Below are 27,115 nucleotides of genomic sequence, written 5' to 3'. Positions count from 1 at the left end.
GTCCCTCTGGTTTCCAAACGTTTCATTACCAGACTAGGTAACATCTTCAGTGGAATTTAGGGAATGTCGGTGTCTGTGTTCTTCTCCTTATAAGGCCTTTGTGTGGTCAGTAGGTCTTGTGATGGGAGGGTCATGTCAGGTGAGGGTCTTGTGATCCATCACAACACCCTCATCTGACATGACCCTCCCATCTCTAGACCTAATGACCACCTGAAACCCTTATAAGCAGAAGAACACGGACACAGACATTCCCTAAATTCCGCTGAAATGTTTGGAAACCAACCGACAAGCTCGGAGAATGAACCTCCACCCTCATCCTCCATCCAAGCTACAGATATTCGCCACTATGTAGGGTTGAGGTGGGTTGTCAAAGAAGTCAGGATAGCAGTTGCATCTTTCATGATAGATTGGGGAGTGGGATTATATGATCACAACCACCATCTCTACTTTTCTGACCACTCCCCCCCCAACACCGAGGCTGAATTGTGTATCCATGATTTGAACCAACATACCTTTTTTGAGCTAGAGATGCTGCAATAGACCCTTGGTCCTTCTGATTCAAGAATAACTGCTTTGCTCTCCATCTGTATGGACCACTTTCTTCATGAGATAATGGGGAAGGAACTTAACCCAGGTTTCAATCATCCCCCACCCCATCTGGAACATTTTTAGCAGCCCTTGGAATTTTGCACTCAAAGAAAAGGATGAGTTCCTTGCAGGATCCAATTTGGGTTGGTCACTGGGATCAGAGGTTTAGTCTTCCGAGCTTTCAAACTTGTGCCGGAGTCTATCCTCAGAGAACTTCTCTGTCACCGGAATGTGTGCTTTGGGCTATTCTATGCATCATATTTATGTGGTGCTGGTTGTGTGTGGCTTTTTAGTTGTTGATTGGGGTGTTGGGGCTGTTGTTTCCTTGTGCAACCAAGTCCTCGGCTTCTAAGTACCTGATAAGCTAGTGGTAAATCAGCATTCCTGTTGACTGACAAGGGAACCGTTTCCCAGGCTTCAATCATTTCCCTGGCTGTTTTTGTACCTGCTTGGCTAACAATGCAGAATTGAACGTTGTGTCCTTGTTCACTGCAATGTTGATGAGTTTCTTGCTAAATTGGATTGATTTTCCTAGACCTGAATCAGTGATTCAGGACTGGTATGAGGGAAAGTGTAGGTTACAAACGCTTGTGGTATGTTATGTGTTCCTGTAAAATTACGATCTTACTCTGTATTTTAAGTGGGAAGAAGGCAGCCACAAAGACATAGCACAGCTGAGCAAAGGCCTCTGCATCTTCTGATTTGCCAACAGAGAAGCCAATTAAAAGTTTCCTCCCAGAGGAGCTGATCCTCTGATTTTCTAATCTCCCCTTCCAGCCGCTGAGCAACTGATGAAAGAACAGAATATTCTCTTTGCGTGGAAATTCAAAGGCCAAAGTCCTTGGAGAAGAAGATATACAGAGGAAGCTTAGCAGAAGCTGAGCTTTGGCTCCAGTGCTCTGAATTCAAGAAACCACACTGGGCCAGACTTCCTTAGCTGTCTTGGGGGCCAAAAACATTAGGCAGCTGCAGGGTGCATGTCGATGTATTTATTCCTTAAATTCACACCCACTTTTCTTGTAATGCAGACCTCAAGGTGAGCTAAGGCTGTGCAGCACTTGAGGACTGATTCCCACAAGACGGATGGAAGCCAATCAAGGGAAGAAGCAACCTGGAATTAAAGGAGAAAAGGAGAAACTTCCTAACAACGAAGACAATTAACCAATGGAACAGCTTGCCGTCCGAAGTTGTGGGTGCTTCATCACTGGAGGTTTTAAAGAAGAGACTGGACAGCCACTCGTCTGAAATGGTATAAGGCAGGGATAGGCAACCTCGGCTCTTTTATGACTCATGGACTTCAACTCCCAGAATTCCTGAGTCAGCATAGCTGACTCAGGAATTCTGGGAGTTGAAGTCCATGAGTCATAAAAGAGCCGAGGTTGCCTACCCCTGGTATAAGGTCTCCTGCCTGAGCAGGGGATTAGACTAGAAGACCTCCAGCTCTGTTCTGATTGATTGATTGTTTCAGAGCCTGAGAAAGCAGCACCAGTTGCAAGTCTTCCTAGGATCCCACAGCGGGAGCGGAGGGTGGCTGCAAAAAAACTGGAGTTGCTTTATTGAGCTATGTTCTGGCACATTCTGAAGCACCTTTTTGGAATCAAATACACACCACTGTTGAACAATTGTTATTGTCTTCATGAATAAAAACACTCCTTTGCTCGCTTCCATTCTGTACCACTCTATTTCACTCTAGTAGGAAAAATGGTCATCAGCAGACTGTTTTCAATGTATGCATCCTTACTGCCCAGAGCATAATTTAAAAAACGTTGTTTGTATTAAGTTGCAGCACTCCATCGAATCTCGCAGTTTCACCAATATAATCATCATCTTTCAAATCCAAAATTCGTCAAAGCGAGATCTTTATTAAGCCAACCATCGTAAATATGCTGCATGGTTTCCTGAAGAACCAGTCTGTGACCCATTGGGTCATCCTTCCTTCCACATATAATACAGGCTTGCACCATTTCCCCTCCCTCATGACCCTCAGCAGAGCCCAGTGAAGCCTCCTCCTCAACTGATCCGCAGCCATTTTTCTGGGGAGGAGGGGGGAACAAAGAGAGTTGTGGACCACAAGGAAAACTACGCCTGATTTTCCATTCTGTGGACTGCCAACATCCCCACAACCAGCCCTACCTAGGCATCCAAGTCAGTCATCCTTCCCTCATTGCCAACTATTAAGACATTTCAAATTTCAGGCTGAGTTCCAAAAAACAGCTAATCACCACTCAGGCCAGCTGGTTGGGAGCCAGCGGGAGGCAGGAGAGGGCGGTGGAACATCCCTCCCATCTTCCCTTGGATCACGCAATCTACAATAGTACAGGTAGTCCTTGACTTATGACCACAGTTCAGCCCAAAATTTCTGTTGTTAAGTGAGTTAGTTATTGAGATCATGGGTGGGTTTTGCCCCATTTTACGACCTTTCATGTCACAATTGTTAAGTGAATCACTGCAGTTGCTCTGTGGGAGCGCCAGCCCTGTGGAACCAGCTCCCCCCTGAGCTTCGGATGGCCCCAGATCTCCAGTCCTTTCGCCGCGGCCTCAAAACACTCCTTTTCCACCTGGCTGACCTGGACTGACAGGGATTTTAATTATGTTTTTAATTTTTTAACTCTAATTTTTAATTTATTTTAATTTTAATTTTAATTTATTGTACAGGGGCCTTTAATTTTAATTTTATCTTAACTTCTGTATTTATTGTATGTTATTGTTGTTAGCTGCCCTGAGTCCTTCGGGAGATAGGGCGGCATATAAGTCCCAATAATAAATAAATAAATAATAAATAGCAACATGGCTATTAAATGAATCTGGCTTCCCGACTGTTTGTCAGAAGGATGCAAAATGTGATCACATGACCACGGGACACGGCAGCCGTCATAAACACATGCCAGGTGCCAAGGAACCGAATTTTGATCACATGACCATAGGATACTGCAATGATCACAAGTGTGAAAAACTGTTGTTAAGTCCATTTTTTTCAGTGCTGTAAGTCAAGGACTACCTGTATAATCGGAAATCACAATCTCATAACCATGGCTAACTGTGATGCTGCTTCAATGGCCACAACACTGCAAATACAACTGGTAGAAAGATATCTGAAATTTAAATTTCACAGGAGTCATGAGTCCCACATTTTGGATGCATTCTATTGTGTCGTGGGCTCTGGACCGCATGGACTGCATGGACAATGCCAGGCAGATGAGTGCAGCATGTCAGCTCTTTATTTGTAGTCAGACTGAACTGGAACAATAGGGCTGATATACCTTATATACCTGGCCAGGTACACCCAAGGCCAATCCCTTTATCTGAATCTCCCGCCATCCGCGGGCCAACCAATCCTGTCGCAGTACAGCGCCACCTGGTGGTGTCAGTGGCTGCTGCTATCATGATCACCCATCTATATACATAACACATTCAGTATGTTAGTCCATTTGAGGTATCTTGATTCAGAAATTGTCGCCTTATGATGCATTGTTTTGGCCAATTGAAGGTTAGAAATTAAACAAACTGACAGAAGAGTTTTAGTAGCATACAGATTCTTCTCCATGCAGTAAGGCAGAGTTCCCCAACCTTCTGACTTTGCGGACTGGCAGAGGGGAGGGGGGAATGAATAGAATAGAATAGAGCTGGACGGGACCTTGGAGGCCTCCAGTCCTCTGCTCAAGCAGGAGAACCTATACTGTCTCAGACAGGTGGATGTCCAGTCTCTTCTTAAAAACCTCCGGTGATGGAGCACCCAGGATTTCTGGGAGTAAGCTGTTCCACTGGTTAATTGTCCTCACTGTCGGGAAGTTTCTCCTTATTTCCAGGTTGCTTCTCTCTTTGATCAGTTTCCAACCATTTTTTCTTGTCCTTCCCTCTGGTGCTTTGGTGAACAACCTGGCCCCCTCTGCCCTGTGGCTGACAAGCAGGCACAGGCGCACAGCTCCATTTGCACCAGCGGTGGGCACGTGCGCCGGTCGCTCACACAAATTGAGTGCGTGCACAAAGGCTCGCCCGCTGCTCGCACGTGGGGATGAAAAACGTGCTGAATAAAAAAGGGAGAGAAAAACGGCTGACCTTAGACCAGGGGTCTGCAACCTTAACAACTTTAAGACTTGTGGACTTCAGCTCCCAGCATAGCTGGCTGAGGAATTCTGGAAGCTGAAGTCCACAAGTCTTAAAGTTGTCACGGTTGCAGACCCTTGCCACAGACCATCTCTCTGGCTTAGCTCCTTAAGACTGGCCAGAGGAACTGCATAGCAAACTGCATTTCATTCAGTACCAAGAAGTGCTATGTTGCCATACAGCGTCCTTTCTCAATTTGCTGGGGAGAGAAAAGCAAATATTTACAAATTCTCCTTCTTTTGAAATATAAATTCCAGATATTTCCGAAACTCATTTCCACCTGGGGGGAGAGGGTGGTGTCTTTTCTTGGTCGGTGGAAAGCAGAAGGCCGCTATTTTAATTCATGTTCATCAAGGTCAAGTTGGGAATGGTAGGGGAATGAAACTAATAGTGGCATAGGATTTATGGTTGGGGAATTATTATTTTTGTTTTCAAATAATTAACCAAAGAAGCATCCCGATCCTCTCCTCCCCACTCCCAAATTTTAGGCAGCAGCCTCCAGCTTTCCCTCTGAGGAGCTTCTACAATGCCCTGCCTGCAAGTGAGTGAGGAGAGGGTTTCCACCATAAATCTGAGAACCTGGACTAACTCTTGACCCCACGGTCATTTTTCCAAATACCCTGAAATAAGTACAATGGATAAGTGTGCTTTCTTTCTGAGTACTATTAATCTATCATATTTTAAATTTTATTTCTGTTTTAAAAACATCTTTCTTATGGCCCTGATATTTTTGCTCCAGAATATAAAATTGCTCTCTTAAAAAAAACAACACAAAAGGTTGCTATTTTAGGTCCTTCAGAATTCTAAGGCAATGTTGAGGCTTTGGTAACATGAGCACCCTACACCGTCCTATTGTTTTAATATCTTGAAAAGGTACACGCTTCTGGATTACATATAGCTTTCCATTTATTCTCAACTGCTTTGTCAAGATATTTTTCAAACTCCTTGCACAAGGTAACAAGCTGTGCATTGTGGAGTAGAAGAGCATTATGGAAATGAGCAGTTATCACTGAGCTGTGTACAAGCTCTGTAATTTGTACCCAACGTGAGGTGTGCATATGTTTGGAATAAATGATTGCAGTGAGTTGCCGGGCATTGTAACATGGGGCTCTGGAATACAAGAAAGCCCCAATGAACAGCAGGAAATAATCTTAACTGCCTCCAAGTCTCCCAGTGAACTCCACAGCCAAGCAAGGATTTGAACCCAAGTCTCCCTGTATCATAGCTACCAGATCTGGGCTCCAAATTCTGCAGGAGTTAAGTATTATTGGAAACTGATCAAAGAGAGATACAACCTGGAATTAAGGAGAAACTTCCTGACAGTGAGGACAATTAATCAGTGGAACAGCTGGCCACCAGAAATTGTGTGCACTCCATCACTGGAGGTTTTTAAGAAGAGACTAGTCAGTCACTTGTCTGAAATGGTATAGGTTCTCCTGCTTGAGCGGGGGACTGGACTAGAAGACCTCCAAGGTCCCTTCCAGCTCTGCTCTACTCTACTCTACTCTACTCTACTCTACTCTACTCTACTCTACTCTACTCTACTCTACTCTACTTCTTGCTACTCTCCAGTGGCCATCCTGATTTCTGCAGCTCAGAACTGGTAGCTGCATAATATTGGTTCTCTGTTTTGATTCCCAGATTCCCTAAATCTGGGTCACAGAACCCATTGAGTTGCAAGACCAGTTAATGATCTTTTCCTGTCACCGTAGGAAAAAAAAGTTAAATCTAAATCTCTTGCCTGTCATGTAGTTCTGCAAAGGATCTCTACACAGAGGACCCTAAGCTAACTTGACCTGCAGAAGGATGTGGATAAATAAGCAAATTTAAGTAGGGAGGTAGATTTGGTTTAGGTTTCTAGACAGCTGAGAAACCTTTGCCTTAACCAGGATGCAATGGTTTTAGCCAGTCTGCCGAAATCCAGAACATCTCCCACTATAAGTCTTAATTCCTGGCACTATCATACATGTTCTCTTCCATACTAGCAAGAGGTTTATTTTCTTACATGGTAGTAAGAAAAAGGTGAAAAGTATGCAGAAATTGTCAATCGTATTCTGATTTTTCTCAGTGATTCATATACCACTGGGGAAAAAAAGATTGAACAAATAGCTGAGATTAGCCAAAACTAAGGGCTTTAATGTGGATTTATATTAGTGTGGACATTAAATTTGGTATTAAAGGTTTGGGGATTCTCTGAGTTGACTCTGCCTTAAAAGCCAGAAATTTTAGTTTTGCTTCCGGAACCACTCACAGGATCTTGGAAGTATCTAGAAAGCACACAAAGCTTTGCTATCTGTTTTAATCCAAGTCTTCTTGAAGTTGGAGCTATCTCAACTGCTCAGAAAAATGCTGCCCACAGAAGAGAGAGGATAGGATTGGATACCATTTAATGCAGGGTTTCTCATCTTTAAGTGGAGACGTTTAAGACGTGTGGACTTCAACTCCCAGAATTCCCTAGCCAGCCATGGGGTATTCTGGGAACTGAAGTCCACACATCTTAAACTTGCCAAGGTTGAGAAACATTGATTTAATGCAAAAGCAAAAGACCAGCTTTGAGTATTTTAAATTGAACAAGCAGATAGGAGATGTTTTACAGCACAAACCAAGTCCATCCTTTGGTTTCTGCAGGGAAACTGAGGCTCTCCTGCCCCATCCAGAAGTTTCTCCCCCCACCCCCTTCATTAGAGGAAAAGCCAGAGAAGAGGATCACTTTGCCTCAAGGTTGGGAGAGGCAAGGTGTTATGTATGGGGGTTTAAGAGATACAGTAAGCCGCAGCATAGCCGATACCACCAGGTGGCGCTGTGAAACTGCTGTGGCTGGTTAGTTTCCGGCGGGAAACTAAGGTTTAAACTGATTGGCTAAGGGCGTACCTGGCCAGGTATATAAAGGTACAGGTAACCCCTATTTCCTCAGTACAGTTTCTACCACCAACAAAGAACCCCTATGCTGTACTCATCAGCCTGTCGTCTTTCCTGTGTTCCAGAACCCACTACATAATACAAGCCACAACTGCCTTACAGTTGTTTTTTTCCTGCCCTTCCTTCTTCAAAGTTAAGATAGCTTAAACCTGCGATTGTGGAGAGATGTGCACCCAGGCATCTTGTGTGAATCGGCTTTATTATCCCAATGGACAATGCAGGACCCAAACTTATGCAGGTAATTTAGCCCAATGCTTTCCATTGGGAGAAGTCACCAATTTATTATGTGAATCCATTTTGATTTTAATATTATGAGGACTCTAAAACAATGTTTAGACACTAAGGAGAGACTGAAAAGCCTGCAGAAGTGACTAATGTGGATTATCTGAGGCAAGAAAAATTATCCAATACATTTGTAAAAAGACGTTTTCTCAGATTGGAATCAGTGAAATAAAAACACTTCTAATGTGTTCAAACTCATTTTTTACTGAATACTTGAAATGCTAAAGCAGTAATGAGGATTTAATGTTTTTATAAAATAATTTTACAGCACAAAGGTAGGACTGTTCTGTTTCATAATCAATATCGTATAAAACAGTATTCAATTTGAAAGGAAATAAGAAAAGATTATTCTCTTCAAAAAAAACAATGTCCAAGAAATTAAATGGAAACATTTTTCAGCAAATGCTTCTGAAAGAATTGCTTGAGAATTTACAGAATTAAGTTATACATTGAGTAAAAATTAAATAAAAATAATGAATTCTGTAACCTATTTCTGCTTACAATAGCTTCTCTAAGTTTTGCTTATTTATTTAAGAGTTTTTTTATATTCAGCCTGGATACTTTACAATAGAAGTAAGTCAAAAAGGATCTTTGGATGTATTTTTCATTATTTGGCATTTTTTCATTAAATATTTTGGCACAATCTGTAGAACAGCCTTTCTGTGAATAGATGAATTTCCCCATAGTAGTCCTTGACTTATGACCACAATTGAATCCAAAATTTCTGTTGCTTATCGACATAGTTGCTAAGTTGGTTTTGCTTCATTTTATGACCTTTCTTGCCACCTTTGTTAAGTGAATCACTGCAGTCAGTAAGTTAGTAACACAGTTGTTAAGTGAATCTGGAATCCCCATTGATTTTGTTCGCCAGAAGGTTGCAACAGGTGATTACCTGACCCTGGGACACTGCGACCATCATAAATATGAGCCAGTTGCCAAGCATCTGAATTTTGATCACACGATCATGGGGATGCTGCAAAGGTTGTAACTGTGAAAAATGGTCATACGTCCCTTTTTCAGTGTTGTTGTAACTTCGAACAGTCACTAAATGAACTGTTGTAAGTCAAGGACTGTGAAGCAGCTTTCACAAGAGATCGATGGAACGTTAAGGTGCTTCCAAGTGAAATAGGCAGAATGCAGAGATGCAGTCATTATGAAGCTTTATTCATCGACAGGTTATATAAAAAGAGCTATATGGCATGGAAGCATCCATGCTTGTAAGATAGAGAAGATAGATAGAGAGAGAAGCGGAGCTAGAGCGAAGAAGCAGCCCCTGGGCAGAGGTATTTATGGGGGGTCTCGGCCCCTCCCTAGCCATAAAACTCTCTCGCCAATGGGGCTGCTGCAGGGGAGCAAAGAAGCCTCTTTGCTCCATCTGATGACCTATTTGGGGAACTGCCATGGCTGGCACAAAACATGTAACAATTCCCCTTCTTGCCAGCCAATGACAGGGACCAGTGAATGTGTGTGAGGGGCAAGCAGGTGTCATAGACATGTATAAAAACATTCAGAAGACCAAACACAAACGCTTACACAGAAGGTTGTGCCGGTCAATGGGAACAGGTTTGGTGAACAGATCAGCTATCTGGTCAACTGTATTACAGTGCTCTACACGTATAAAACCCTCTTTGGCAAGCTGTCTGACATTTTTATAGCGTATGTCTATGTGGCGAGATCTAGAGCCTACTGCATAAGCCCCCGAGATTGCAATGGCGGCCGTGTTGTCCTCTAGAATTTGGATGGGCAGAGGAGGAGCTGCCCAGATGCTCGTTATCAGCTCATTGAACCAAGTCAAATCATTGGCCGTGTCTGACAGGCTGGCAAATTCAGCCTCGGCCGTGGAGCAAGAAACAAATTTTTGCTGCCTAACATGCCAATGTATTGGGCAGCCATTTAGCAATATGAGGAAACCAGAAGTGCTCCGCCTACTTTTGGAGTCACCGGCCCAGTCTGCGTCTGAGTAAGCGGAGAGCTGGGCCGTCTTCCCCTTCTCTGGTTCCAGCACAAGGAGGGCATCGGTCGTGCCCCTGAGGTACCTAAGTACCCTCTTAACAGCAGTCCAGTGGAATTCCTTTGGGTGTTCCACATGCCTGGACAATAGATTTACAGCTAAAGCTATGTCAGGCCTGCTCCAATTGCTGATATATAGCAAGGAGCCAATCACAGATCTGTAAAGCGTATTATCTGTGAACTCAGGACCGTCCTTGTGAGTATGGTTGTAAAAGTCGCTTTGCATTGGGCTATGCGTGGGATTAGATTCTGCCATTTTGCATTTGGCCAATAACTCCTCTATCTTTTCTTTTTGAGATAGAGCGAACCCCCCCTTAGTGGCCAAAATATGCACACCCAAGTACTTATCAACCCGCCCCAAAGATTTCAAAGTGAACTTTTCTTCCAGGGCCTTGGCAAATTCATCACACCCTTCCTTGTCGGGTCCTACATATAGTAGGTCATCCACATAAACTAACACCCTTTCTGTGGTACCCTTTGAGTTGCGTGTGAAAACACATTCATCTGCACGGGATGCAGTGAAGCCAACTCGTTCTAAACTTTTTCTAAGGCAGTCATACCATAGTTTCCCTGACTGCTTGAGACCATATAACCCTTTGTGGAGTAACCATGTATTTTCCCCTTCTTGCTGGTAGCCAGGAGGGGCCTTCACGTAGATCTGCCGGTCCAATTTGGCGTGGAGGTAAGCCGTCTGGATGTCGAATTGGAAGACTTCCTCCCCCAGAGCAGCTGCAGTCACGAGGGCGGTCTTGACGCTCTCTGCCCGGACAGTTGGAGAGTATGTCTCACCATAGTCTTCCATATAGCGTTGGGCGAATCCCTGAGCTACCAAACGGGCCTTATACAGGTAGAGGCCATTGGCAAGTGGTTTTGCCTTGTAAACCCACCTTGTGCCAATGACTTTCCTCTCCTTTGGAGGTTGCTGGGGGGTGAAGACCTTGAGTTGTTTTAAGCTCTGCATTTCCTTCTCCATCGCGAGCTGCCATTTCTCCTGTTCTTCGATGGGCAGCTCCTGGATGTCAGAGAAGGATTTTGGGGTGACCACAACGCTGTTAACAGACGCGATGTGCCCAATGTCAATTCTCTTTGGCGGGATGCCTTTGTTGGACCGTTTTGACCTCCTTACCTTCTGCCACTCACCGCCTTTTTCTTCCGTGGGTTTCTGAGGCGTTGCTGGGGAACTGGACGGCTCATCCTCCCCATCTGAACCAGGTGGGATGACATCTTCGTCTTGTTCCACACTCTCGTCGGTGGCAGGGTATGTGGACGTCTCAGGTGATGTTGTAGTCGGTGTGCCCTTGTTGGGACGGTTGATATATGGGCTCAGATCATTGGAGTGTATCTGTGCCCAATTGGAGTCCTCTTCGAAGGAGGCAGATTGGGAAGTCACAATCCTGCCCCCTTCTCCCAGGAAACGGTAGGCCTTGGAGCCAGGAGCGTAGCCCAAGAACCTCAGTCTCTGGGAGACAGATCTCCCCTTCTTCCGCAGCTGCTTGGGGATGTGAACCCATGCATATGACCCAAACACACGTAAATGTCCAAGATTTGGTTTCCTACCATGAACTAGGAAATATGGGGTCTGGTTCACAACACTGCTCCAAGTGCGGTTTAAGGTATAATTGGCGTATTTTACCGCTTCTGCCCAGTATGATTCTGCAACCCCTGCGTCTGCAATCAGACTACGCATCATAGTTTGTAGGACTCCATTTCTTTTCTCTGCCACACCATTCTGAGCGGGGGTGAAAGGCGCGGTAAGAAAATGGCGGATGCCCTTACGCTTTACCCAGTCCTGGAATTTTCGGGACATGAACTCAGCCCCGCGGTCGCTCTGCAGTTGTGCAATCTTGGTTTTATACTGGGTCTCTACAAAGTTGTAGAGTGATTTTATGGCGTCAAAGGCTTCAGATTTTTCTGTGAGTATATACACGTGGCCGTACCGTGAAAAATCATCAACTGCAGTGAGAAAATACTGACTTTTCCCTAGGGATGGTGTGAAAGGCCCGACCAAATCAACATGAACTAGTTGATATGGGAATTGGGTCTTACGCAGTGATGTTTTTGGAATGGGCGCAGCCTTCCTCTTTGACTTCTTACAGATTGCACAGTCCAGGAATACCTCACAATCTTTGAGCTGGACTCCCTCAGCAAACTCTCCCGTCTTTTTAACCACAGGGAAGCTTGCATGACCTAATCTTCGGTGCAAAATATGGGCACACTTATCGTGGAGTGGCTTCCCGACTGACACCCTCTTGGCTTTGGTAGCCTTGAGCGGTGTTTCAGGTGACAGCTGAGGTTGGGATTTCTTATCCACACTGCCTTGCTGTGGGGGCTTGGATGCAACCGCTTCACCTTTGCGGTCGTTAAGCAGCCTTGGGGTTGTCTGTGAGGCCCCTTCTAAGGGGGAGAAGTATGGCAAATCATCTATGATGGCTATATTTCCAATGACCCTCTGGTCCCGGGTGACATGACCTCCCCCTTTGCGAAATAAAACTTCCACCCCGTCATCGTCGCATAACTTGATAATGCTCAACAGGTTGTTGGCAATAGAGGGCGCGTGTAAGACACCTTCAACTTTTCCAAGCCCGGGTATAGAAACCGTGCCCTCCCCAATAACCAAAGCTTTATCACCGTTGGCCACCTTGACAGATGAGTTAATTTTCTTTAACCTTTTAAAACCTTGACTCACATTAGTAATGTGAGATGAAGCTCCAGAGTCCAGTAACCATAAGTCAGTGGAGCTATCAGCTCTTGTGGTGGGGGCACAGGTAGACACAAGATTGTTGGTACTTTTGGCCCCGCCACGGCCCCTTCCTTGTCCCTTGCCCCTACCTTGATTGGGACCACGCTTGGGGCCTTGTTGAAAATGGGGGCAGTCCTTCTTGAGGTGCCCCACAGAGCCACAGGTGAAACACTTGAGTAGAGCATTAACTTGCTCTGAGTTGCGGTGTCGTCTGCTGGCTGGCTGGCTGGTGACTCTGTTGTATTCTCCCGTATCTCTACGTCTGCTATCTTCGTCAATGAGTCTGCCCTCGAGGTAGGACAGAGGCATGGGTCCATCCCTGCCCCCTTCCAGGGAAATAATAAAATTGTTCCAACTTTTGTCCAGGGAAGCCACGATAACTGCGACCAAGTTCTCTTCAGGTATTCGGTAATTTTTGGACATTAGTTGCGCCCTGAGGGATTTTAATTTTCCAAGATGTTCTGCCATGCTGGCCCCAAACCTGAGTCTTGTGTTGTAAAACTCAGTTGTGAGTCTGGTGAGAGAACCCATGCTCTTGCTGTTGAATAAATTGTACAATAAGCGCCAAACTGCGCAAGCTGTGAGTCCATCTGGAATGCTAGGGAACAAATTATCATCGATGGAACCCATCAGAGTAGAAAAAGTCTGTCTATGAAGCCACTCTTCTCGTGAGCTCCACGGGAAAGGTGGTGGGTTCATGGCCATTTCAAGAATCCCATCCTTTAATAGACATACCTGCAAATTTCTATTCCAACTGTGGTAGTTCTCACCCCCAATTTTCAGTTTTTCAAAGTTGGGATTCAACGTGGACGCAGCCAGAAACGTTTTATCCCATTCCTCCAGCATCTGGGAGGTTGGCATTGAAAAAAATGGTAAAGGTACCCCTCTAGTGGGCGTTGGTGGTATATTTCTCTGATTTTCAGATGGCCCCCCTTCTGGGTTAAAAAGCCCGTACTGGGCATGTCCGGAAAACATGTGATCAGGGGGTGGGCGGAGCCCAAGATTGCCGGCCGGCACTTGGTTTTGAAAATGCTCTGGAAATCCTTCCTGGAGCCCCCCCGGCCCTGGATTGCCTTGAGAAGCCCATCGCTGTTCCTGAAGACCTTGGGGATGGCTAAAGCCGATGCTGGAGGAGGGGGCCAACCCCCCCCTGAAGGCCAAGTAAGGAGAGCGCCTGGGCGGGGGCGAAGGGAAGGCTGGGGGCCCCGGAGAGAGGGTCGGGGGCCTTGGGGGGTAATGAGCAGTCTTATAGCCATCATAGGTCACGAGGGTTTCTGCTGGAGAGAGCCCAGGAGTTTGCATGTTGATACGGCCGGGTGCCAGGGGTTGCTGGGCCTCCAGACTTAGTTGAGGCCTTTCTTTGTTAGAAAATGTGGGCGCACAGGGGGCTGCCATCTTGCTTCCTGTGCCGGACCATGCGGTCTCCCTGGGCGCAGCCATCTTGTTTCCTGTTGCCCCAGGAAGCTGTAGGTCACAGTTAGGCAGGGGATTTCGCGCCGAAAGCCCTGGGGTCCCGGGGTTACTCAGGGTGGCAGGCGCCATATTGAGGAGCCTCGTGGTGGCTGAGGGGGGGCTTACCCGGCATCCATAGTCCTTCTGCACTGATGTCCTTCGTGGAGAGGCTTGTGGGGTCTCCTGTACTTCAAGGAGTTTTAGGAGCAGTTCCTTGCATTCCGGTGTAGACATTTGATCCACGCGTTGCTTGCGTTGGGCCCGGAGCACTTCTGCTGCATCTTGACAGTCTTGGGTGGACTGTAAAACTTCCAAGCTTCCCTCTGTGGCGTGCAGAAGGAAGCCATCTGTGCTCTCACCTGGAGTGGGGCTTGCTTCAGGGGCTAGAGCTGTTGATCTTGATTGAAGACTCCTGGTCACAATCTGCGATTTCCGGCCATCCATTTCAGTTTCAAATCTAGGCATTAGCTGCAGGCTTTGGAAGCGTTCCCTTTAACCATCCTCTGCTACCAAGTTGTGAAGCAGCTTTCACAAGAGATCGATGGAACGTTAAGGTGCTTCCAAGTGAAATAGGCAGAATGCAGAGATGCAGTCATTATGAAGCTTTATTCATCGACAGGTTATATAAAAAGAGCTATATGGCATGGAAGCATCCATGCTTGTAAGATAGAGAAGATAGATAGAGAGAGAAGCGGAGCTAGAGCGAAGAAGCAGCCCCTGGGCAGAGGTATTTATGGGGGGTCTCGGCCCCTGGCGAATAGAAAGAGAAGCAGAACTAGAAGCTTGGAGGCAGCCCCAGAGCAGAGGTATTTATGGGGGGTCTCGGCCCCTCCCTAGCCATAAAACTCTCTCGCCAATGGGGCTGCTGCAGGGGAGCAAAGAAGCCTCTTTGCTCCATCTGATGACCTATTTGGGGAACTGCCATGGGCTGGCACAAAACATGTCACAAGGACTACCTGTACATCTGGATCCTATCCAATCTATAATTTGCTCATTCCCAGAAAGAGAGGGGGTGAAAGCTAGTTCCCAAGAGTTCCCATCTCAAGAGACCAAGATCAGCAAAACAAATTGCATCATAGTTCCGCAGAAAGGTAATTCGCTTCCTTATCTTAACATACAGAACAGAAATTTACACCCACTCTGAGGATGCCAGAGTATCTAAAACAGTTTATTGTATACAGAAAAGATACAGGGTCACTTGCTTGGGCAGTGGGTTGGACTAGAAGACCTCCGAGGTTCCTTCAACTCTGTTATTCTATGTTCTAAAATCTATGTTTGGGCACTTACTTATTTGTAGGGAAAAAAAGTCTAAACTCTGCCTTGCGCTGTACTAAACTTCTATGGGCTCCACGGACTTCAGCTGGGGATTGATTATCAGACTGGTCCATTCCAGGTTAACTTTCCAATGCAGTCATTGGAAGCAACAGATGGAAACTAACCAAGGAGAGAAGCAACCTAGAACTAAGAAGAAATTTCCTAGCAGTGAGAGTAATTAACTAATCCAATAGAACAACTTGTGGGAACAGAAGTTGTGGGTGCTACATCACTGGAGGCTTGCAAAACGAGACTGGACAATCCTTTATCTGAAATCGTATAGCTTCTCCTGCTCGAGTGGGGGGGGGGGTTGGACTAGAAGATCTCCAAGGTCCCTTCTATTATTCTATGTTCTAATCATTCCAAGACTGATCTAAGTTTTCTGAATTGTGCAGAAGCCATTCCTTTTGGATTTCAGCATTGAGAAATCTGGCAAGCAAAAGTAAGGTACGGATTGAAATTTTCCATATTTCAAAGAGTTGTCATTATTCTGAGACAGCTCAGTGCTGACTGCAATTATAATAGGCAGGTCCAATCTCTGATTAGATTATCTGTCCTCAGGATTAAAGTGATGCAGGTCATGGCCAACTATTTGACTGCAAATGTAAATTCTTTGGTCAACCAATCTCCCCCTGTACACATACTGTATTCTTCATTATAAATATAACACTAGTAGTTATGGTAATAGTTCCCTGTTATATACACTAATATCTGTAAGAAAAAAACCCTTCCGCTCAGAGTTTTACTTGGAATCTTATTTGCATGCTTTACAGTATCCTTAATGCTGTTATTTAATGAGAAGGAATTCTCATTAAATAACATTTAATTCTGCATATAAGAAGAATATTGCTCAACTCACTCACTGTGCAAGGTGAATTACTAGATTGTGTAAGTTCAGCCACTATGTTATATAAACATAGCTTCGACTCATTCAATAAACAATTAAAACAACCCATGATCAATTATAAGAAATATTTCCACAATAGCAAATGTTCACATGATTTGTTCTAGAAAATGTTGGTAAAAAATCATGCATGTTCTAGTACACATTTTTTGCAGAAATGCAAACAGGCAGGGACATTTTATCATCTTTGTTGGACATGTAAAAAGTCAGAAAGTTTTGGGTGCAAACAAAAATACTAATTCATTAGCTCTTAAAGACTAACGTACAATTGAAACCAGAGGCTTTTGTTTTGGGATTGATAGATAGACAGTTGGGGAACTTTGCATGGAACTTTGCATGATAGTTGCGGAGAAGTTATTGCATATTCAAAAGCAGAAAGACTCAAAATAGGAATGGTTGTGATGATGGAACTTGGAGAGGTGACCAAATTGTCTTCTTTGATTAGAGAAAAGACAATATCTATTGTAATTGCTGGAAACAACTAAATTGCTTTGCATGAAACAAAAAAAACATCTTATGACTTGTATGGCTTTGATGATTAGAAAAAATACAGTAGATAATGGAAAAAGAGAGCTTTTCTTGTAACCATAGAGTAAAAAAATAATTTTGTAATTATACTTATTATTTGCTGGAAAAAAATCAGAAGCTACTTCTTTCTATTTCTTTTCATTTTTTCTATTTGCACCTTTTGTTCTTTTTTTCCCTTTCCCTTTTTTATTTTATATTAGTGTTGTGTATGTAAATAGTTATTAACAAGGTACTTAACAGATTGCAAACAGATTGCAGCATAGCAGGGTTTAGAGCGGGAAATTAAGGTGCATTCATTGGTTGCAATAACCTAGGAGCGGGAAAATAGACTCCATTGATTGGTTACAGTTCACACACTTCTCATATAAAAGGTTGCAACATTTGACAGTTAGTCAGTTGACTTTGTGTATTCAATAAACTCGTTCATTGTTAAACCACTCTGAGTCCTCGTCTATCAGAACCAAACAATTGGCGACGAAGGTGGGATAGACAGAAGACCAGAGAATCGGCAGAATTGTCGCGCAAAGGCGGCAAATTCAGAACGAGTCACAATCAACCGAGCGGCCGTGGCAGAATAAAAAAAAAATTCTCCGAATGGCGCAAATCGGGTCATTGAAGGAATTCGACCCAAACTTCCCCGAGGATTGGGAAGAATACATCGGACAAGTCGAAGGGTTCCTGTTAGTGAACGGAATCACAGACGACCGTAAAAAAGCGGCAGCTTTACTAACGATTTGTGGCACACCGGTTTACCGAATCGCTGTCGGACTGTGTCAACCGCAACCGGTCTCAAGCGTGCCTTATGCCGACCTCCTAGCCAAACTAAAGGTCCACTTTACACCCAGGAGATCCGAGCTCTTCTGGCGGCGCATCTTTGAGAAGAGGAACCAGAGACCGGGAGAATCCATACAAAAGTTTGTCGCTGCCGTCAGGGAAGCCGCAGTACGATGTAAATACGATAATTTAGAAATTAGAATTCGGGACCGAGTAGTACTGGGCTTGCGTGATGAGCAGCTACAAAACAGAATAATCGCCAAACCCACCGGCGATTTACAGGAAGTGATCGACGAACTTTTAACTTACGAGTCAACCGGGTATCGCGACCCCCCCCGCAGCAGCATGGCAGCAACGTCCGAGATCAATCAAGAGGGCTATGTGGACTGCGGGGAGGTGGACCAGCAGTGGGAGGAAGATATCGCTGAAGTCTCCAGGCGATTCGGAAAAATGGCGCCAAGACAACCCAGAAGTGAAGGGCCTGAACCTGCCCACCGTCAACAAACCGCAACTCCGCAAAGACAAGCGACGGGGGCACAACGACCATGGAGGGACACCACAACCAAACCGCGAGACATCGACAACCAGAACCGGTGCGGCAGCTGTGGCGGCAACCATCCCCGCGCATCTTGCCGATTCCGAACCGCAAAGTGCAGGGCATGCGGCAAGACCGGCCACATCCAGGCCATCTGTAGGAGCCGTGCTCGCGACAACCGCCTTCATGAAGTCGATGTGTGGCCCGAGGGTAAGGTAACCCCTAATTTAAGTGGCAAGGAGACCCCTAAACCCCGGGTTAAAGTCCCAAATCTAGGGGAGGTGGCGCGAGTCAACCGGAGGAGACAGGGGAAAAGTCACAATTTTCCAATAGGAAAATTAAAAATTACAGTCCAGCTGCAAGGGGTCCCTTGCAGAATGGAAATTGACTCAGGGGCTTCAGTGTCAATAATTTCCACTGAAACCCTTGAGAGGATCGAACAAATAAGTGGAAGAAGAATTCCACTTAGTTCAACAAATATTCAATTAACTGACTTCCAAAAAAGCCCCATAAAAATAAAAGGGAAGACCAGCCTTAACGTTAAATTTAAGGGATTTAAGGGGGTCTTAGAATTAATTGTTACGGAGGGACATAGGACTAGTTTAATTGGACTTAACTGGTTCCCTGCCCTGGGCATTTGGATAGGGGGGATAAATTCAGTGATTAAGAAGAAGACCCTCGAATCAGTCTGCAATGAATTTGCAGACGTATTCGATGGATCTTTGGGGAAGTACAAAGGGCCCCCAATTAAATTTAACCTAGACCCCTCAGTAAAACCAATCAGGCTTAAGGCCCGAAGGGTACCTTTCGCCTTAAAGGGAAAAATCGAGGCCGAGCTCGACCGGCTTGTAGGCCAAGGGGTATTAGAACCTGTTGAGGGTGGTTTGTGGGAAACGCCGATTGTCACACCCCTAAAACCCAATGGGGATGTGAGAATCTGCGCTGACTACAAAGCCACCCTGAACATTGGAATGAAAAAGCATGCTTACCCGGTCCCGACGGTGAAGCAGGTCCTCGCGACGATCCAGGACGGCGCCATGTTTGCCAAGTTAGACTTGGCGCATGCGTACTTACAGTTGACTGTTTCTGAAGAGGCTGCAGAAGCACAGACGATAGTTACCCACAAGGGGGCGTTCCGGGTCCACAGACTGCAATTTGGTACTGCAGCTGCTCCAGGCATCTTCCAAGAAGTGATGGAGAGGACCTTAAAGGGCATACCTGGTGTATGCCCTTACTTTGATGATGTCCTGATAGCTGGAAAAGATGAAGAAATGTTAGTAGAGCGGCTGGAACAGGTACTGGGCAGATTTAGGAGGGCTGGATTGAAACTAAAAAAGGAAAAATGTAGTATAGGGGTTAAATCCACTGATTTTTTGGGGTTCAGGATTGACAAAAGTGGAATCCACCCTACCCCTGACAAAATTAAAGCAATAAAATGGGCCCCTGAACCAAGGAACAAGGCGGAACTACAGGCCTTTCTTGGCTTGGTAAATTTTTACCACACGTTTGTGCCACACAAGGCTGCCATTGCAGAACCCCTCCACAGACTCTTAGATAAGAAGACTCCCTGGCAATGGCTGAACAAACACAAAGTGAGTTTCCAAACGTTAAAAGACATTCTTTCCAGTAAATCAACTGTAACCCACTTTATAGAAAACAAACCAATTTATCTGGCGTGCGATGCTTCGCCTTATGGTGTAGGGGCTGTGATCAGCCACTTAGACAACCAAGGAATACAAAGACCCATTGCATATTATTCCCGGACACTAACCAAGGCAGAGAGGAATTATGCTCAGATAGACAGGGAGGCATTAGCAATAGTGGCAGTAGTAAAAAAGTTCCACGACTACCTTTATGGTAGGAACTTTACCATACTGACTGACCACAAACCCCTGTTGGGACTGTTTACCACGGATAAACAGACTCCCCAAATTATGTCGCCCAGAATGCTGAGGTGGTCCATTTTCCTCTCAGCATACTCATTTTCCCTCCAATACAGACCGGGCAAGGACATGGGACACGCTGACGCCCTTAGCAGATTGCCCCTAAGCATAACAGAGGAGGACCCTGCACCTGTGGGACAAATAATGTCCCTACAGGATATTCCTGATTTACCCCTAACTGCTAAAGACATAGCTGAGGCAACAAATAAGGACCACACCTTAAAGAGAGTATTGGCCTGGGTCATGAGCGGGTGGCCAAATGCCAACCCGGACGAAAAATACAGGCCCTATTTTAGAAGGAAGGATGAATTATCAGTTCATTTGGGATGCTTACTCTGGGGAAATCGTGTGGTTATTCCAGGAATTCACAAATCAGCTATTTTACTAGAATTACATGAAGGACACCCTGGAATAGTACGGATGAAGGCGTTGGCTAGGAGTCACTTGTGGTGGCCAGGACTGGACAACGACATTGAGGAATGTGTTGCCAATTGCCATCTGTGCCAACGTTCTAGGCCTGAACAACAGCACATCCGTACGCATAAGTGGGAGTTAGCTAGGAATCCTTGGTCCAGGATTCATATTGATTTTGCTGGACCTTTCCAAGGGTTAACATTTCTAGTAGTGGTTGACAGCTTCTCTAGATGGCTAGAGGTAGTACCAGTCAGTTCAGTAACTTCAGGAAGAACAATACAGGCATTAAGGGGCCTCTTTGCCACTCATGGGTTGCCGGATTTAATTGTGTCTGATAATGGGCCACAATTCACATCTATTGAATTTCAGGATTTCCTCAAGGCCAACTCGATTAAGCATAAGACATCAGCACCCTTCCACCCATCCACCAACGGCTTGGCTGAACGGAACGTGCGGACCACGAAGGACGCTTTAAAAAGAATCATTCGGGGCGACTGGCATCAGAGACTGGCCGAGTTCTTGTTGGCCCAACACACGACCCCATGTTCTGCTACAGGGAAAAGTCCAGCTGAAATGAGGTGGGGCAGGAAACTGACTACCAAATTGGACAGATTACACCCTGACAGACTTCAATCAAACACAGAATTGGACATTCCTAACAGAACATTTAAAGTGGGGGATTTGATCTGGGCCAGGAACTACGGCCAAGGGGATAAATGGATTCCCGGGGTGGTGACTGAAATCTTAGGTCCCCTATCGTACACTATTGAGGGGGAAGGGAATAGGATCTGTAAAAGACACATAGATCAGCTGAGGAAGAGATCCAGTGGATGCTTGCCAGTAGAGGGGGACCAAAGTATATTGGGGGGAAACAGTACATCCAGATTCAGGGATAACAACATGCTAGGAAGTGCGGTAGAGGAATGGCAAAACATCTCATCCCCTGGTTCCCAACAACAACAACATCAATTTAGTCAAATTGACTGGGAGGTACCCCTGCGAAGTAGGCCAGTGACCACTGATTTTCAAACACAAACTAATACACAAAACAGCAGCAGAGAAACATCAGAGCCTAGCAACCCAGAGCCCAGGTCCAATAGTGACATGCAGCCAAGCAATCAATCAGGAAGAGAGGTCCCTAGCAGCCAGAATAACAGATACCCTTCTAGAATACATAGGCCACCAAAATATTTAAAGGATTTTGTAAAGAAATAACATCAACTGGGGGGTAAGGGGTGTTGTGTATGTAAATAGTTATTAACAAGGTACTTAACAGATTGCAAACAGATTGCAGCATAGCAGGGTTTAGAGCGGGAAATTAAGGTGCATTCATTGGTTGCAATAACCTAGGAGCGGGAAAATAGACTCCATTGATTGGTTACAGTTCACACACTTCTCATATAAAAGGTTGCAACATTTGACAGTTAGTCAGTTGACTTTGTGTATTCAATAAACTCGTTCATTGTTAAACCACTCTGAGTCCTCGTCTATCAGAACCAAACAATTAGTACTTGTTAGTTTTTATCTTTTACTCAAAACTCTTAATAAAAATTATGCCAAAAATAAGATTTTATTTCTACATCATACTATCACTGACAAAAGTTCTATGACTAATCTAAATGAAATACTTTTTTTCACTGCTTAATGTTGCACGAACGTTTCTTACAGCTTTATTAATTCCCACCCCCCGATCTTCTCCTGTCTTTGCCAAGGTTGGCAATCTTTTATTAAAATTTGATAGATACATTCACCTATCCGTTGATCTTCTCAGCAAGAATTTCAGGGCCATTTGATTATTTCCTGACCATTTGTAAAATATTTCCCACACACATTTTGCTGTATGCAAAGATGCCATGATTTTGCTTAAAATCCGCTCCATACAACATCCAAATCACAAGAGGTTCTGCAAACAGACTGCAGTGACAGAAATTCATCCTACGTTGTATTGGTAAAGTGAGTTTTGCCCCATTTTATGATTTTTCTTGCTACAGTTGCTAAGTGAATCACTGTAGTTCTTAAATCAGTAACACGGCTGCTAAGTGAATCTGCCTTCCCCATTCACTTGGCTTTTCAGCAGTTCACAAAAGAGGATCACATGACCCTGGGACACTGCAACCGTCATAAATGTGAGTCAGTTGTCAAGCATCCAAATATAAATCACATAACCATGGGGACGCTGCAACGGTCATTAAGTGTGAAAAACAGTCATAAATCACTTTTTTGAGTGCTGTTGTAACTTTGAACGGTCACTTAATGAACTGTTGCAAGTTGAGGACTGCCTGTACCACGACTCCCAACCAGAATATCTTTGCAGTCATGTTAGTGAGGAAGGAAGTGACTGGTCTATAATTGCCCAGTGCAAATTACACTGGAATAAAGGAATTGAATCTTCCAGTCCCATCTACAACCAACACTCTAACCGAGTTCTTCCCAACATGTTGATCTCTGGATAGATTGCTACTACAATGACCAGAATTCCCTACTGGGCAGAAATTATGAGGTACTACAGCCCCTATTCATCATCTTGAAGATGTCAGTCTGAAGAAGGTTGTTCTAACCTATGGAAAGCATCAGCAGTATAACCAGGCACACAGGGATAGTGATGTGAGTGTATGTTTAATGAAAAAGTTCTTGAAGACACACACGGACTTAAATCTAAACAATGTTGTACTCAGAATGATACGTCCTTAGAACAGAAAAGGGAAGTTGCAGAAGTAACAAAGATGTTTCCATCTCTTTCCCATCCCTTTCATGTTCCTCTCATTTTGACAACATTTTTTACAGCATCACTTCTAGGATGGAGCTGAAATGTCATTTCACATGCTCCTGTCTCTTTCTTTGTCCAAACCTTCTTTTCTTTTGCCTACACAATGCAACACAACTTGATGGAATATGCCATCTATGTGATATCATGGATGTCACAATTCTGCTTGAGAAAGGATGATGTCATGGAAACGCATGAAGATAGCTACAGTCAATACAGTTCACTAAGAATTTAAGCAAAGAAGCCAAGGATTGCAGAGGATCAGGAAGAATCAGCCGCTTCAATCAAACAGCACAGAACAAATCAACAGTAAAACAACACAAATGTTCAGGAGGCGAATAATATTTTAGCAACCTATTCAGCTGCCTCCAACTTTTGAAACAAATATCATACTTTTAGAACATTCTGTGCAGCCCTACAAATATCACTCTGGCATTCATTAGCAATATTCCTCCAAGTCTCTGCAGTGGGTGAAGTTACCACATCTGACACAGCAAACAAAATATGTTGCTTAGTTAACGCAAGCGCTCATAGATTCTGTTTTCCCCTTTTTAAGATCTGCCCATCAAAATAGTCCATCAAAGCAGAACAAAATGCTCTAGACTTCACAAAACGTTTGACAGCCACCAGGAAAAAGCTTCTACAACACCTGCTGTTGCAAACACATATATTTTATATATATTTTAAATCTTCATTTCCAACAGGTAAATGTAATCAAGGTTTATATGCTCAGAGAAGCCAACAGGATGGGACTGTTGCACTTGAAGGATCAGAAGAAAATTGTAACTAATGTTGTGGAAAATTACTTTGATATTGCTTTCTCAGTACAGGATTACAATTAGGTTGCAATGTGAAGCAATAAATGAATGGTAGCAAATCAATGCAAACAACCACTGTCAGGAGTAGTTTGGTGAAGAGAAATAATGTAAACATTACTTAAAAGTTTTATGATTCTCATTTAATTTGCATCACGTTTGCTCAGGCTATAAACAAACTACCATCTCTAGAGCAGACATGAAAACTGAAGAACGAAACTATCTTGTGTTAACTTTGCTTCAGAAACTTCTTAGGTGAGTGCCCTCAAGTCAGGTCTGACTTGTGACAACTGCACGGACAAATCCCTCACTATCTTGATTTGTTCCCAGAAATCATCCAGAGCTGTTCCAGTGATCTTCCAGACTCAGCCTCTCCCATTTAATTTTTCCCCCCCTTTGTTTTCCTCAACCATGTCAAGCAAGAGTTTTTTCTAGCCCACCGCCACACACAACACATGGCCACTATCTCTAATTAACTGGACCGACAGTATTAATAGTGATTATTTTCTCCTCAGAAAAGGAATGATTATTTTCTCCTTGGGAGTATCCTGTGGTGGCACTTTTGTGGAAATACACATAAAATCAGAGGTCATTCTAAGTGAGCTGAGGTGGGATCTGGCACTGCATTTCAGCTTCAGATTAATATTTTCCTTACCCTAGTAACATTTGATGGGAAAATCTTGTGTGTGGCTAGTTCAGATAGCACCATTTTGGTACGGGGAAAGTTTTTATCATACACCTACACACATTATAAACCAGTCAAAAGTATTCCATTGCTTTTCATCCAAACCTAGGAAACAGTGCAAAGCCTAGTCCTCGTGAAACCCCAAAAGACTGTTTCTAACATCTTGAAAGGGCAGCTCAATTCCTAACCAAAGCTTACGAATCCTCTCCAGACCACTTAAACCAAACATGGCAGATTCTCTTTATATACTTCAACCTTCCCCAGCTTGACAACCACTAGATCTGTTGGGATTTCAACATGCGGCAATCCTAGCCAATGTGAGAATTCTGGGAATTACAGATGCAAAGAAACTCATGAACACCAGATTAGTGAAAGTAGTACGCTGGTGCATTTTGGCGATATACATGACTAATAATACTCTGGATGCGGCACTAATTCCTGAGTTGTCCCTAAGGGAAGACTACGGATGCATTTTCTCGCTATTAATTAGAACACAATTTCAAGGGTAGTATTTTTTTGACTTTTATTTCTTTGGTACCTGAGAAAATGCACTTTTTTTCACATGAAATTTGGGGGTGATTCCATTTTGGTTGAGAAATTGCTGTCAGCCAGGTCAGACAGCACAGGAAACTTCTACCTGTTGAACTTGACAAGCCATACACGTTTACAATACTTTTCGTCACTGAATCAAAGGTTTGCAACCCTTGCTAGGGAACACCTGTGCACTGTATGGTTGGAAGAAAAAGAATGCACCTAACAGGTTCAAGAACCTTTCAAGAGTTTGCCACAACTTTTCTTCAGCTGATAATGTGAACCTTGCCACCTATCTGAATTACAAAAAATCTTTAAGGATATTCTTTCCCATAAGAGTTATTTTGCTTTTAAAAAACACATTTAGTAAAAGCAGTGAAAAAGCAGAAACCTGAGTAACTAACCTGGGGCTTGCTGGTGTACAACTTCTTCTGGACCCTGCAGGTGGATGAAAACGAGAAGCCCAGCTGCTCCAAACAGAAGGATGAAGGAAAACATGCAGGTCAGCTTCATCATTAATGTCCTCTGTTAATCCAATTTAAGCCCACAGAAAGAAGAAAAGGCCTTCTCTTTGATCACCAAAGCTTGAGTTGAGGTCAGCATCTCAGTCGGCTTCCGGTTTCAAAGGGCCACCTGGTAGAAAGAGCAGTGAGCAGCTACTCAATGTCATGTATCTCTAATAAATTTCCTATATGTTGCCTCTCCTCCAAACCCCTCCCCGGGCCTAGCAACCAAGAACATGAAACAGCAAAACACGCCATGTGGAGATTTGTTCCAGGGAATGGATGTCCATCTGTATTTTATCATGCTCGCTGCATCTGTTATTCAAAATATTTTAGGATGCTATTTCAACTTGTTAAATTATTGTTTCAGATGTTGTGCCTTGTAAACTGCTTTGAGGAGGCTGTGCCTCAAAAGACAACGTGAATCCTGAAGTTAGGATAGATGTAAGAATCCACATTCTGCTAAGCACAATGTATTTAAAAATAAATAGATTAGCATTTTTTTTAAAAAAGAAAAGAAAAGCAGAACTATCATATAATTCATTCTCGCTTGTTATAAAAAAAGAGGAAAAACTGGGCCCAGAGTTTTTTTGGAGGGGGAGAGTTGAGAAAGAGCTTATTTGGCTCTTAGTAAATGTCACTCAAAATGAATCTGAAATAATTTGGGTCATCTCTTTCTCAAGACAAAAAATTAAAATCTGAAATGAAGAAACCCCAAGGACTTGAAACTGTAAAATCTGTGCATGTTTTGTATGTCCCAGTAACGAAAGGCTCCCTCAGGGCTACACCAATGCTGCTAAAAAGAGAGAGAGAGAAAGAAGAGACTGACAAATTATCAATCTGCCAACTTGCCCTGTTGCTCTAGGCCCCCTATTATTTTTTCCCCTTTGTTCTTTTTTAGCCCTTTAATTAATATTATCCCTCATTACATGGAGAAAAGAAGACAAGGCTTTTGATAACTTCATACCTACATACTGGAAATTACACGGCATCTTTTAGGTCACATGTGTATGACATTAAACCCATGGATCATGCTAAACTTTCTTCCCTGGCAGAGTTTTTTCTTCTCAATTGCGCTTTCGCTAAAAGAAAAAATAAAAATGGGCCAACAATATGCCCTGTCCACTTTCCTGTAGTGCAGAGGTAGAGAACCATGGCCCTTTTATGACTTGTGGACTTCAACTCCCAGAATTCCTGAGCCAGCATGTCCACAAGTCATGAAGGGGCCATGGTTCCCTACCCCTGCCAATGCCTCCATTTTTCCAATGACACACCTGTAGCTTTCCAGCAGGCAGGACCAGCTTCCTTTC

At 44.1% G+C, this 27,115-nt stretch overlaps 1 protein-coding gene across 1 annotated transcript in view; it reads right to left on the bottom strand.

Annotated features, from left to right (window-relative positions):
* The window catches only part of CHST8 (carbohydrate sulfotransferase 8), a 321,308-nt gene that overhangs the window by 220,276 nt on the left and 73,917 nt on the right, over positions 1 to 27,115 (bottom strand). Inside the window, exon 2 of the mRNA XM_081335812.1 lies at positions 25,707 to 25,935. Within this exon, the coding sequence (XP_081191938.1) occupies positions 25,707 to 25,818 (112 nt within the window). The 5' untranslated portion in view covers positions 25,819 to 25,935. The remainder of the gene's footprint in view (positions 1 to 25,706; positions 25,936 to 27,115) is intronic.

Source organism: Vipera berus, assembly GCF_964194415.1.
Source record: "Vipera berus genome assembly, chromosome: 10".
NCBI classification, from domain to species: Eukaryota; Metazoa; Chordata; class Lepidosauria; order Squamata; family Viperidae; genus Vipera; species Vipera berus.
Note: the sequence above shows the minus strand (reverse complement) of the source record. Positions and strands in the feature narration are given on the sequence as shown.